This window comes from Grammomys surdaster, unplaced genomic scaffold, assembly GCF_004785775.1.
Source record: "Grammomys surdaster isolate TR1022 unplaced genomic scaffold, NIH_TR_1.0 140, whole genome shotgun sequence".
Lineage (NCBI taxonomy): Eukaryota > Metazoa > Chordata > Mammalia > Rodentia > Muridae > Grammomys > Grammomys surdaster.
Window position 1 is genome coordinate 1654909 of NW_021604598.1, and position 12699 is coordinate 1667607.

At 49.1% G+C, this 12699-nt stretch overlaps 1 protein-coding gene across 3 annotated transcripts in view; it reads right to left on the reverse strand.

Moving 5' to 3' along the window:
• Window positions 1–1006: 1006 nt before the first annotated feature.
• The window catches only part of Olfm2 (olfactomedin 2), a 74988-nt gene continuing 63295 nt past the window's right edge, over window positions 1007–12699 (reverse strand). For 2 of the 3 annotated variants that reach the window (XM_028763797.1, XM_028763795.1), the window contains exons 2-6: window positions 8823–8972; window positions 5992–6138; window positions 5508–5727; window positions 5092–5198; window positions 1007–2112 (exon numbers count right to left, since the gene is read on the reverse strand). In XM_028763797.1, the coding sequence (XP_028619630.1) occupies window positions 1435–2112; window positions 5092–5198; window positions 5508–5727; window positions 5992–6138; window positions 8823–8972 (1302 nt within the window). In that variant the 3' untranslated portion in view covers window positions 1007–1434. The remainder of the gene's footprint in view (window positions 2113–5091; window positions 5199–5507; window positions 5728–5991; window positions 6139–8822; window positions 8973–12699) is intronic. The other variant, XM_028763796.1, reaches the window with a different exon arrangement.

Here is a 12699-nt window from a genome sequence, read left to right on the forward strand (position 1 = left end):
AACCATAAATATTTTTGGAGGTAGAAGTTTGTCAGAGGGGTCTTGACTCACAGGTTGAGAACCACTATGCCCTTATACCACAGATCTGGCCAACATGAAGCTTCATCGTACTGTGGCTCAGTTGGCAAAATACTTGCCTCGCATGAAGGAAGCCTAGGAGTCCATCCTCAGCATCATTAAAAACTAGGTTTGGTAGTGGCGGTGAGATGAGGGGGATCAAAAGCTCAAGGTCATCTTTGACTGTATAGAGCCCATTCCCTAACCAGTCCTTTATCCTATCCCTGCAGTGCCACAGCTGGGAGCACCAGGCCTCCTCTGACAGCCCAACCCTGTCATGCCACCTGGTTTTTTGTTAGGTTGCTTTGGTTGATGCTTGTTTGTTTAGCGAAGTGAATGGATTTATTAGGAGAGACAAATGACTGCCAGGTGCAGGTTACCTAAGGAGGAACGTTTGATGGCTCCATGTCAGCCTGACCATCTCCCAGGACTCCCGTCCCCACCACACTGAGTACATCTCTGTCCAGCCTCTTACAGAGTGCAGTGGGTTTGCTCAAAACCTGGCTAGGTACACCTTTTAAGTTAGTTGAGTCTTGCAGTTAACTAGTATGGCTTATGTAAAAACGATTTCTGCAGTTACAAAGTGGAGAGAAAATTGGGGCCTCTAACCTTTCTCAAAAAAAGCAGCCAAGTTGTTAAAAAGCCATTAAAACCAGACAGCTTAGGGATGTGCTGGTGTGATCAGTGAGACAGCACTGGGGAATGCCCACTGAAGGCCAGTTTTCATCACCATAGTAGAATTCTATGTTGTTCTGATCCAATTGCTTTTAAATTGATTGCTTTTGATTGAAATGCCTTTGGGTTGGTTGGGCTCCTCCAGGGGCTAGCCAGCTCTGGGAAGGGCCATTACAGAACTTCACCTCAGGCCACACTGTAGGCACAGGGAACAGAGACTCAGTGGAGCTAAGTCTTCTGTAATTACCACTGGGTACAAAACAACCCAGGCACCAAATGTCAAAGGTCCGGTTTATTCTGGCAACCCGGAAAAAAAATGTAAACAATAAATTTAAAAAACAAAATCCATGCACTCAGATCCAGGGATAGGGTAGGAGTGAGGGATAAGGAATGTGGGAAACTGGGAAAGGAAAAAGGAGGAGGGAGAGTGGATAGAGGGAGGGGAGAGGAGAAGAGAGAGGTTCGATCAATGAGGAAGAGAAGCATCCATAAAAAGGCAGAAAGACTCAGAAGTGAAGTATCAAAAGCAGAGATCAATAAAATGGAGAAAATGCATGGGTAGAGATACAGAGAACAGAAAGCTGGGCTGGGGATGTGGGAGAAGGAATCTAGGAAGGCAAGGGTATGACCAAGAGAAGGTGGGTGGTGGGGGGAACGTCACAGGCGATGTGGGAAGGTTGCCCACAACCCTTGCAGGGACACCTAGGGGTCCCCAGCAGTGCTGATGACATGGAAGAGGGTGACGTTGTACAGCACCTGGTGCCCGTTGTTCCAGGTATACAGGGCCCGCTCCCTGGGGTTGTAATCCAGCATAGAGATGTGCGAGTACTGGTTGTGGAAGGGGACATCCGTGTACTCATAGCTGGACGTGTTGGTGAAGTACGCAAAGTAGACCTTGGCTCCGGCCAGGTGAGAGTTGGTCACGTAGAGGACACCGCAGATCATGAAGGCCTCGCCGGCGCTGCGCTTAGGGTACCCGGTGTCCCAGGACCTCACGACCTCCAGGGTGTGAGGGTCCAACCGGCTGACCACGATGTTGCCCGCGTTCTGGTTGGTGGTATACACAGCCCACAGCCCGCTCTCGTCTACCATGAAGTCCATGTCCGAGAAGCCACCCCAGGAATAGGGGAAGGTATTATTGTAACCAGCCCCCGGGAGGCTCCTCTGCACCAGCACTGAGCGGGACCGGAAGTGGTACTTGACCACCACATTGCTCTGATACTTATTGTAGAACAGAGAACCGTTGTATACCACATGGCCCGTACCTGCCCATGGCTGTGGCAGCAGGTGCTGGATGAAGTTCTGGCCTTTGATGAAGTCTCCCAGAGTACGGAACTCCAGCACTCGGCGGCCTTTGTAATAACCATCCATGTACCAGACCTAAGAGAGCAGCAGCCAGTCACTGGAGGGACTGTAACCTGTGACCCTCCAAAACTGGACAACCAGGCAAGATCAACGTTTGGTCATCAGGGTCAGCCATCATCAGCATGTCGCTACTCAGTCACAGTCCTTCCTGTGACCTTAGTGACCAGTTATAGTTTCGTGACTATGAGCATTAGTGGACCTGGGGAGATGGCTCAGGGGGTAAGGGATCCCGACAGGGGGAAGGGAAGTTGAAAGGGCCAGGGATAGCTCGATGGGCAAGTTCAACTGCTTTGCAAGCAGAAAGATTGTCTGAACCCAGAACCCATCTGAAAAGCTGGCCATGGCCATGTGTGCCTATAACCCTAGTGCTCTTAAGAGCAGACAGGAGGATCAACTGGGGCATGCTGGCTGCCAGCCTACCTCAGTTAGTGAGAGTCTATATCCAGGACTAAGGCTGGGAGTGATAGAACAGGGCACCTGATGTCCCTGGCCTCTGCGAGCACACAGACCTGTGCACATCAAACACACACTAAAAGGAAAAGCCATGGTGGAGAGCAATAGAGAAAAATACGTTGACCTCTGGCCCCCACATGCAGGGGCACACACCTGCCTTTGCACATACCTCTATGAACACATAACTAAACTCTAAATTGGTGGTGATGACCTGAGGGGTCAGGAAACATTTGCCTCTAGGAGACTTACTGGGATCACAGATTCACTGGACACTGGGGTGAGAATATTCACTGAACAGCTATTGGGTTAATAAGGAGTTACTTTGATTTCACTATATTTTGGTTGGTTTTTGTTGTTTGGTTTGTTTTTGTTTTTTGAGTAGAATCTAACTATATAGCCCAGGCTGGCTTGGAACTCATTTTGTAGACCAAACTGGTCTTGAGCTCATAAGATACACTTGCATCTGCCTCCTAAGTGCTGGGATTAAAGGAGTTTGCCACCTTGCCTGGCCCTAATTCATTGTCAGTGGCTAACTCCTGCAAGCACAAGACTGCATTGCCAGGCATGTCATTGACCCTCTCAGCAGCATCCTTATCAGCACCATGCAAAATGCACTTGTGAATACTCTCACTGTGGAGCTGAAACGTTAGAACTTCCATGTTGAAAGAAAATTACAACAACAATATGAAGGCACCTGCCCATATGTCTCTGGCTGAGAATGGACAGGACTGGTTAACTTCAAATCCAATTCTAAACTAACCAATTGGTTGGCCCATCGTCTTCTGTTGAGGTCGGTGATCACAGTGGAGTAGTGTTGTTACTGCCTTGCTCTGTGACACTTGATTACCCATTATGATGGTTAGCTTTTAAAAATTTATTATGGGGAGCTGGAGAGATGGCTCAGTGGTTAAGAGCACTGACTGTTCTTCCAGCGGTCCTGAGTTCAAATCCCAGCAACCACATGGTGGCTCACAACCATCTGTAATGAGATCTGAGGCCCTCTTCTGGTGTGTCTGAAGACAGAGACAGTGTACTCATATACATTAAATAAATAAATAAATCTTTAAAAAAAATTTATTATGTATTGTATGTATGAGTGCTCTATCTGCATGTACACCTGCACACTAGAAGAAGGCATTGAGTCCTATTAAAGATGGTTGTAAGCCACCTCAGAATTGAACTCAGGACCTCTGGAAGAGCAGCCAGTGCTCTTAACCACTGATCCATCTCTCCAGCTTGTGATGGTTAGCTTCAGCTTGAAGTAGCCGAGATTACCTAGGAAGTGAGTCTCAGTGAGAGATTGTCTACAGAGAGTTGGGCTATAGGGAATTGTCTTAATTGTTATTAATGTGGGGAGACTCAACCCATCGTGAGCAAGACCATTCACTAGAAAAAGAGTCCTGAACTGTATGAGAAGGGAGAAACTGAGCTGAGCACAAGCAGGCAAGAATGCATGCATGCAATGCATTTCTCTCTGATCCTAACTGTGGTGGTGATGTCACTAGCTGTTTGAAATTCCTGTCTTGACTTCTCTACAATGATGGACTTTAACCTAGAATTGTAAGTTAAACTAAGCCCTTTCTTCTCTAAGTTACTTTTTGTCAGAATATTTATCAACCACAGAAATGAAGGAGGCAGAGGCCAGAGGACATCAGGTATCCTGCTCTGTCGCCCTCTACCTCATTTCTTTGAGATAGGGTCTCTACCTTAACCTAGAGCTGGAGCCAGCAAGCCCCAGTGACACACACACACACACCCATCTTTGCTTCCCACAGCATTGGTACACATGGCCACTCATGGCCTTTTATATGGATACCTGAGGTTTGAACACAGGTCCTCATGTTTGTGGGGCAAGCACTCATGCCCCTATGCTATTTCCCTCCCTAGCCCTATGCCATTTTGATTTCTGCAAGTACTATATGATGTTTGCACCATGACAAGATTGCCTATCAGAATTCGTCTCCTGATGTCAAAGGACACATGAGTGTAGCCTGTATTCTCTAGACAGATGACTGACAAGGACAGAAGAGCCTCACAGTCTCGTGGTCACTAGCCAGTCAAGGGAAGGTCCAAAGACCCAGGATGATGGAGTACAAGTCACTGGTGTGAGACTGCTCAGAAGGTAAAGGTGCCTGCTTCCAAGCCTGACAACCTCAGTTCAATTCCCAAGACCCACATGGTAGAAAGAGAGAAGTGACCCAAGCAAGTTGTCCTCTGACCTCCACACACATGCTGTGGTGCACATGTACACATATCCATGTTCATGCACACACTAAATAAGTAAATAATGTAATTATTTTTAAACAGTGAGTGGGCTGGACATGGTAATACACATCCTTGAATTCCAGCACTCAAGAAGCAGAGACAGGCAGATCTTAACTCCAGCTCTAGGGACATCTAGTGGCCTTTTCTCCTTCAAGTGCACTACCCACCTCGCCATATGCACCCACGAGTTAAAAATAATAAAAATGAAACCTAGATAAGAGTCAAGTGTGGATTCCCCGGGCACCTGCAGGCAGTCACTAGAGTGGGATCACTCACCCGGCTGTCTGCACTGGGAGCCATTGTGTCAGTCATCCAGGAGCCGAAGCGGGACCCCATGGCCCGAATGGTAATGGGGTTACTGACACCTGTCAGCTTCCCGCAGCCTGGGAGATGGGAACGGTGAGCGTGAGGATAGAATCCAGCAAGAGCCCCGGGAGGGCAGGACGCTGGGGGCTGGGGGTCGGGGAGGAAACCTGGCTGTGATCTTGGGATGTCAACATGGACATAGAGGGTCGAAAATGAGCCAAAGCTACTTCCAACTTTGGGGCCTGATGTGGCCTTGGGTTGAGGAGACCAAAGAGGGAGGCTTAGCAGTTGGATGCCAAACCATCCCTAGCTTTGGAACACACGGGCAGCATTAGGGTTGGGTGTGGAGATCTGGGGTAGGGGCAAGCTTCAGGGTCAAGGCATACCCAGCTTCTGCGCGCAGGCATGGAGTCGGGCCTCCAGGGCCATCACGCGCTGCTGCAAGTCCTCGTACCCGTAGGCACCCATTTCCTCCTGGATGGCAGCCAGGTTGCCAGAGAGGTTCCTCACCTCCTCCCGCAGGCGCACAATGGTCCGTGTGTCTGCTTTGTACTGTTCCAGCACTGAGCTCAGGGGCAGCAGCTCTGTCATCCTGTCCTTCAGTTCCTGCTCACCAGGAGAAAATGTCCTCCGATCCGACCCCTGACCCTTGACCCATACCTTCACATCTTGGATACAAGGCTCATCATCCCTTGCCAATGGATGTCTTCAGGACCCCAGAGCCCAGCCAGCCCCTCATTTCTTCCCAGACCCGGCCCTACCCTGGGAACGCAAGTCCTCTGCTTTCACTACAGTCACGCTTACCGACACTCCTCCCCCAAACCCTCCAACCACTCTCTTGACCTCAGAGCTGAACTCTGGAGAACCCACCTGGAAGCTTTTGGCTGAGACTGACCCATCGGCTGCCCTGAGCCTTGCATCCAGGCTCCGCATGAGGGTCTCCATGCTGCGAACATACTGGAGATCCCGATATGTCCTTAGCTCAAGGACCTCCATGGACTGAGACACATTCTGGACCTAGAAGAGAACCATTCAGAAAACAAGCTCCTCCTCCCAGCCACTGACGAAACAGATGGCCAGGGCCAGCACAGACGCCTGCCAACCCTACTCTCCCCTGATCTCACTAGCAACCTTCCAATAGCAGGCTCCATAAAGTCCCATCCTGTCACCTCCTCCCCTATGCTTGACTTCCATCCTCCTGACACAGCAAAGCAGAGGGTGTTTTCCAAAATGAAGACTAGAACCAGGTGTGGTAGCACACACCCATAATCCCAGCACTTGGAGGTATAGGCGAAGGATCAGAATATCAAGGATATCCTCAAAAAGAAGAACCCAGGTTGGGTAGTAGTGGTGCACACCTTTAGTCCCAGTACTTAGGAGGCAGAGGCAGGTGGATCTCTGTGAGCTCAAGACCCAGCCTGGACTTCAAAGAGAAGTCCTGTCTTGAAAGGCAAAAAAGAGCCGGGAGTGGTGGGTCACAGTTATAATCCCAGCACTCAGGCTAAAGCAGGAGGATTGCCATGAGTTCCACCTCAGCCAAGGCTACAGCATGAGTTCCAGGTCAGTCTGGGTCAGAGTGTAACCTTGCCTCTAACAAAAACAAAAAACTACAACAACAACAAAAAAATAAAACCAGCGATGGGAAGGTCCTGGGGCTTTAAAAGCTCAGTAGTAGAGTGGTTGTCTGGGGTGCATGAAGCCTTGGATCCATCCCCAGCAAACCTGGGCTGCTCACACTTGTAATGCAGACCACTCGGGAAGTGGATCCAGGGGGATTTGAAGTTTATGGTCCTCCTTGAGTACACAGTGAGTTCAAGAGCAGCCTAGGCTATACAAAACCCGAAGGTGCACATCACTAGTCATCCCACGAACTATTTTTTTCAGCCACTGTGAACAATCAGAGGACACTACGTGAAAGTCCACAGCTTTTGGGGAAAGCAGTTTCAGTAAGGGGAGTGGGCAGAGCAGGATTCTGAGAGTCAGTGGTGGGTGGGATGCAGGTCCCCAGGTGCTCCCTGCTGCCAAGCCTCAGGCTCCTCCTATGCTCAGGGAGGGGAGTGATTGCAGGCATCACAGCTGATAAATGGGCAGTGACAGGGACTTCAGTCAGCAAAGAAAAGGAAACATCCTGGAGGCAGATGGTGGCAGCCAGGGTGAAAAGGATTCTACATGCAGGCGTGTGTGTGTGTGTGTGTGTGTGTGTGCATATATATCTGTATATCTAAGTATGTATGTGTCTGTGCATACACATCTGTGTGTAAGTGTGTGAGTTTGAGTGTATATACATATCTGTGTGTAAGTGTATGTGTGTGCATGCATGTCTATGTATGTGTGCATACATATCCATGTATGTAAGTGTGTATATGTGTGTGTGCATACACATCTGCATAAGTATGTCTGGAGGCCAGAGACTGCTATTGGTTGTTTTCCACAATAGCCCTCCACCTTATTTTTTGAGACAGGGTCACCAAACCTGAAGCTCATACTTCAGCCAGACTGGTTCAGGTTCCCAACTTCTCCTGTCTCCCCTTTAAAATGTTAAAATTACACTTGTTTGCTTGGTATGTGTCAATCAGAGGACAACTGGTGGGAGCTCATTCTCTCTCCTAACCAAGTGGGACCCAGAGATTGAACTCAGGCTGGAAGACTTGGTGCCAACTAGCACTCCTCTCCTCTCCCACTCAACAGGATCTTCCTATGGGGCCCAGGCTGGACTCAAACTTGTGGCAGTCATTCTGCCTTAGCCTCCCAAGTCTCAGCATTATAGGAGTGCACTGCCACTCTCAGCTGCACAATTTGCACAAGCCTTGACAGAACGAAGAGCAGGTGAGACCCTTGCCTGAAAAGGGCACCAAGTACCTTCTTAGTAGGGACACCCAAGGCTGCGTGAGCATTGGCTGCCTGGTCAGAGTGTACAAGAACAAATTCACACATTGCCCCCAACCACTGCCTTCCCAGCTCTATAAACATGTGGCCTCTCTCTAGGAAACCTGGAACAAATAATGAGTGAAGACATTCACCTGGAAGACAGAGTGGACATACACTTGTCATCCCAACACTCTAGAGACAGAGGCAGGAGGATCAGAAGTTCAAAGTTTTAGCTACATGGTGAATTTGAGGACAGTCTGGACTACGTGATACTGTTTCAAAAAAAGAAAACAAGCTGGACAAGGTGGTGCACACTTTTAGTCGCAGCACTAGGAAAGCATGGACAGGTAGATCTGTGAGTCTGAGGCCAGTTTGGTTCATATAGGAAGTTCTAGGCCAGCCAGAGCTTCACAGTGAGACCCTGTCTCAGACAAACAATAACAACAACAATAAAGGTAAATTCAAAATATTTAATAGAGATGGGTATGGTTGCAAATGACTTTAATCTCAGCAATGGAGAGGGCAGAGGCAGGTGGATCTCTGAGTTCAAGGCCAGCCTGGTCTACAGAGAGGGTTCCAGGACAGCCAAGGCTACATAGAGAGACCCTGTCTCAACAAAACAAAAAAATAAATAAAAAGGATTTAATAAAAATGAAACTAAAAAAGAAAAGAAAAAATAATCTACCTAGATGGTATCTTGGTCATTGGTCACTTTAGAACAAGTTACCTTGCTGGATCTTTTGTGGTTTAGCCTAGTTGGCGACAGGTAGAGTAGGAAGCAAACAGGCATATCAGCCATCCTCCCCAACCCGATCCCTCAGTGCCTGTCCTACCTTCTCCATGAGCTGCCGAAGCTCTCTGCTCCTACCATCTCGGGCACAGGTGCTCTGTGCAGGGATCACAGCTGTGCAGATGCATTTGCCATCCGGCGCCTGGGCTGATGTATAGAGCTGCCAGCCCTCTTCTGGGCTCTGGAAGAGAGTCTGCAGAGGAAAGGGTGTGGTCAGAGAGTAGAAACCCAAAGAGAGGGCTCCCTCTCATCTTGCTGGGAAGAACAGAAGCCCTTTCCTGGGTAGATGGCCTTGCATGCATGAGAACCTCAGTTCAGATCCACAGAGTCCATGCAAAAAGATAGAGACAGAAACTGGCTGGTCCCTGGAGGCTTTCTGGCCTGACTGGACCACAGGACAACTTTGCAGACCAATGAGAGGCTCTGTCTCAAACAGAAGGTGGGAAATACCTGAGGAACATCGCCAGCTGAGATCTTCCTCTGATCTCTGCACATGTGTACAAGTGCATACCAGCACACACATGCACACATACAAACAAGGGGGGAAACACTTGCCATGCCACTATGAGGACCTGAGTTTGGTTCCCCACAACCCACATAAAGCAGACACTGCAGATTGTGTCTGTAACACTAACACTGCATCAAGGTGAGACGTGCAGATGGGGGAATCTCTGGAAGCTCCTGGACCTTCTAGGCTGGCTTACATAGGAATGAACAAGACACTGTCCAAACAAGGTGGACAGTGGGCACTGACAACCGAGATTATCTTTGGACTTCCACATATATGCTGTATCTCATGAAGCCTAGGCTAGCCTTGAACTAACCATATGGCTGAAGGTAATCTTTAACTTGTGATCCACCTACCCCAACTTCTTGTGTGTTGGGATTACAAGAGGGTAACACCACCCCTGGTTCTAATTAGGTGCTAGGAATGGAACCCAGGGCCTCCTGCATGGTAGGCCAGCACTGTACCCACTGAGCTGCAACCCCAGGAAGAGAAACTTTTGGCACTCTAAATATTAATGTGCAAAGGGACCTAAGAATAGCCACTGAAAAATCAGGGACTTTGAGCTGGATGTAGCATATTGCATGCCTGATAACCCAGCACTTGGGGGCTGAGGCAGGAGGACTGCTTAAGTGCAGAGTTCTGTGTTGGCATGTGCTATGGTGATTGTGTACACACTAAGTCCAATCAATACAGCAATCTCCCAGTAGTACTTAAGGAAACCCTGTTTCAGAAGAAAGAATGTAGAGTGGAGGGAAACAGATTGTTTTTTGTTCTTTTGTTTTTCGAGGCAGGGTTTCTGTCTGTAGCCCTGGCTGTCCTGGAACTCACTCGGTAGACCGACCAGGCTGACTCAAACTAGGAGGTCTGCCTGCCTCTGCTTCCCAAGTGCTGGGATTAAAGCTGTACTCCACTACCGCCCAGTCTAGCAACATCTTAAAGAGCAAACACCAGGGGCAGATGAGATGGCTCAGTGAGGAAAGTGCTTGCGGCATAAGCAAGAGGATCTGGGGTCAAATCCCCAGCATACATGCAAAAGCCCTGGATGGCGGTGCAGTTTCTGGGGACCCTGTTACAGGAGGATCTCTGTAGTGCCTAGCCGGCCTAGCCTCCTTGGTGAGCTCCAGGCTAGTGAAAAGCCTGTCTCAAAAACAGCTGAATGGCTCCTGGTGCCTGAGGTGGTCCTCTGGTCTCCACACGCCTGTTGTGCGTGCACACCCACATACGTGGAGGAAACACATATAAACGTGGAGGAAATGCATATAAAGATGCAAATACATGAAGATTGGAGATTCTGAATTGTTGAGTAGTATAGACAGAAGAAATACGAGGGAAAGAGGATGTGGGAGCAGGTGCCATTCGGGGTGTGACTTCGGATGAGTGCAGACTAGAAGGAGATGAGGGGGGTGCCATGTATGGAAAGGTGATCCAGGAACAGCAAGGGTGAAGGCCTGAGGCAGGGTCGTGGACCTGGGTGGCCGGAGCAGGGTGAGCCAAGCGCTAAGTGAAGGGAGGACAGAGTGGGGAGGTGGCAATGTGACAATGAAGGAGCTGGCGAGCAGCAGCCAGGACTTTGGCTTCCCGTGTGGGCGAGATGGGAGCCATGGAGGATTCTCAGCAGAAGAGAGATGTGCGCTGACTTGGGTGTTCAGTCCCAGCTCAGAGTGACTGCTGGAGTCCAGGCAAAGACAGTGAGTAGTCACCATGAGATGAAAAATGCAGAATTCTGGTCCTACAGGAGCTCATGGAGCCCACGCTGGCCTCACACTCCCTCTCGCAGCCACAGACGATGGCAGAATCCTGATCCTCCTGCCTCCACCTCCTGAGCACTAGGCTGACGGTCATGGACTGCTATACCCAGTTCATGCAGTGCTGAGGAAGGAATCCAGATCTTTGCTGAGCAAAGATCATGCTGGGCAAGCACTCTAGCCACTGAGCCCAGCCCTGCCTACAATGTGTTCCACCACGAGTCTTTCTGGAGGGGCAAACAGCGCAAAATCCACTATTTGCACAACTGTTACTGATACCAAACAGAGGCAATGGCCAGGAGCTGAGGCAGAGGTAAGCCGGGCCGAGTCAGGAGCGGTCGTGGGGACTCCTGCTGCAAACCACCGTCTCTTCCCACTCAATAAATTCTTTTATTGAAATGTGAGCAAATGAGCCAGCTACACAGCGAGCTCCACACCTCCACTAATTTATAAAAAAATAATCCATTCACAGAGGACAGCTGAGACCATGGTAATGAGTCAGGCTGTGTGTCTTACACCCTTCCTAAGCTGGGGGACTCCCTCTGTAAGAGCCCACGTGACTTTCCTTGCATGAACTCCTGATCAAGCTTTTGTTTCATTTTACGAATTACATTTATTTATTTATTTATTTATTTACTTATTTACTTATTTATGTACTTACTTATAGTGTGTGTGTGTGTGTGTGTGTGTGTGTGTTTACATAGAGTGCCTCAAAGCACATGTGGAAATCAGAGATCAACTGGCAGAAATTGGTTCTGTTTCCACAGTGTGATTCCCAGGAATAGAACTCAGGTCATCAGGTTTGGTGGCAAACCTGTTTTTACCTGCTGAGCCATCACACTTACTGACCACTGACCGGACTGGAGAGATGGCTCAGCAGTTAGGAGCACTGGCTGCTCTTCCAAAGAACCCATGTTCAATTCCAAGCACCCACAAGGCAGTTCACAAAAGCCTGTACTTTCAGTTCCGGGGGTCAGACATTCTCAACATCAATATACGTAAAAAATATCATTAAAAAAGGTTTAAAAATGAATTAGGCAGAGCCAAGACTCAAACAGCAGAAGCCTTCCTGAGGGCTGATAGACAATGAGAACACAGCCATCTCTGAGGATTGATGGGCAGTTGATGGTGGCTGGGGGGAGAGCAGGAAGCTCAAGGCTCTGTCCCTGCATTAGGACTAACAGGCAGTAATGGTTGCTCAGGAGGGAGAGACATTCCCTCAATGGTGTGGCCACTGGTAAGGAGCCCGCAGGCCTGTAAACAGTCCTACACCCACACTCTGTAAGCAGCCAACCCCCACAAAACCCACTGGGTCACAAGAAAAAAAAAGACATGAAAATAGAAGGGCTAGCTGGGAAGAGGGAGGAGTCAGCAGGAGTGGGAGGGGACAAGAGAGGGGCTGGGAGGAATGTAATTAAAAGTCATTGTGAGCTACGAAAATGCCATTACCATTATTATGTGTATTGCACTAATAAAAACTTAGGAAAGGTTCAGTGCCCTGTATGCCCCCTCCTAGGGCCCGGAAGCTGTCACAGTCCATTCTGTCTATGTACTCAGGAGAGACTCTCCTAAGGTCCTCTAGCACCCCCAGATCCCAGTGAGCCATGACTCTCCTATGAAGAGCTCTCTCCTCTCCTCTCCTCTCCTCTCCTCTCCTCTCCTCTCCT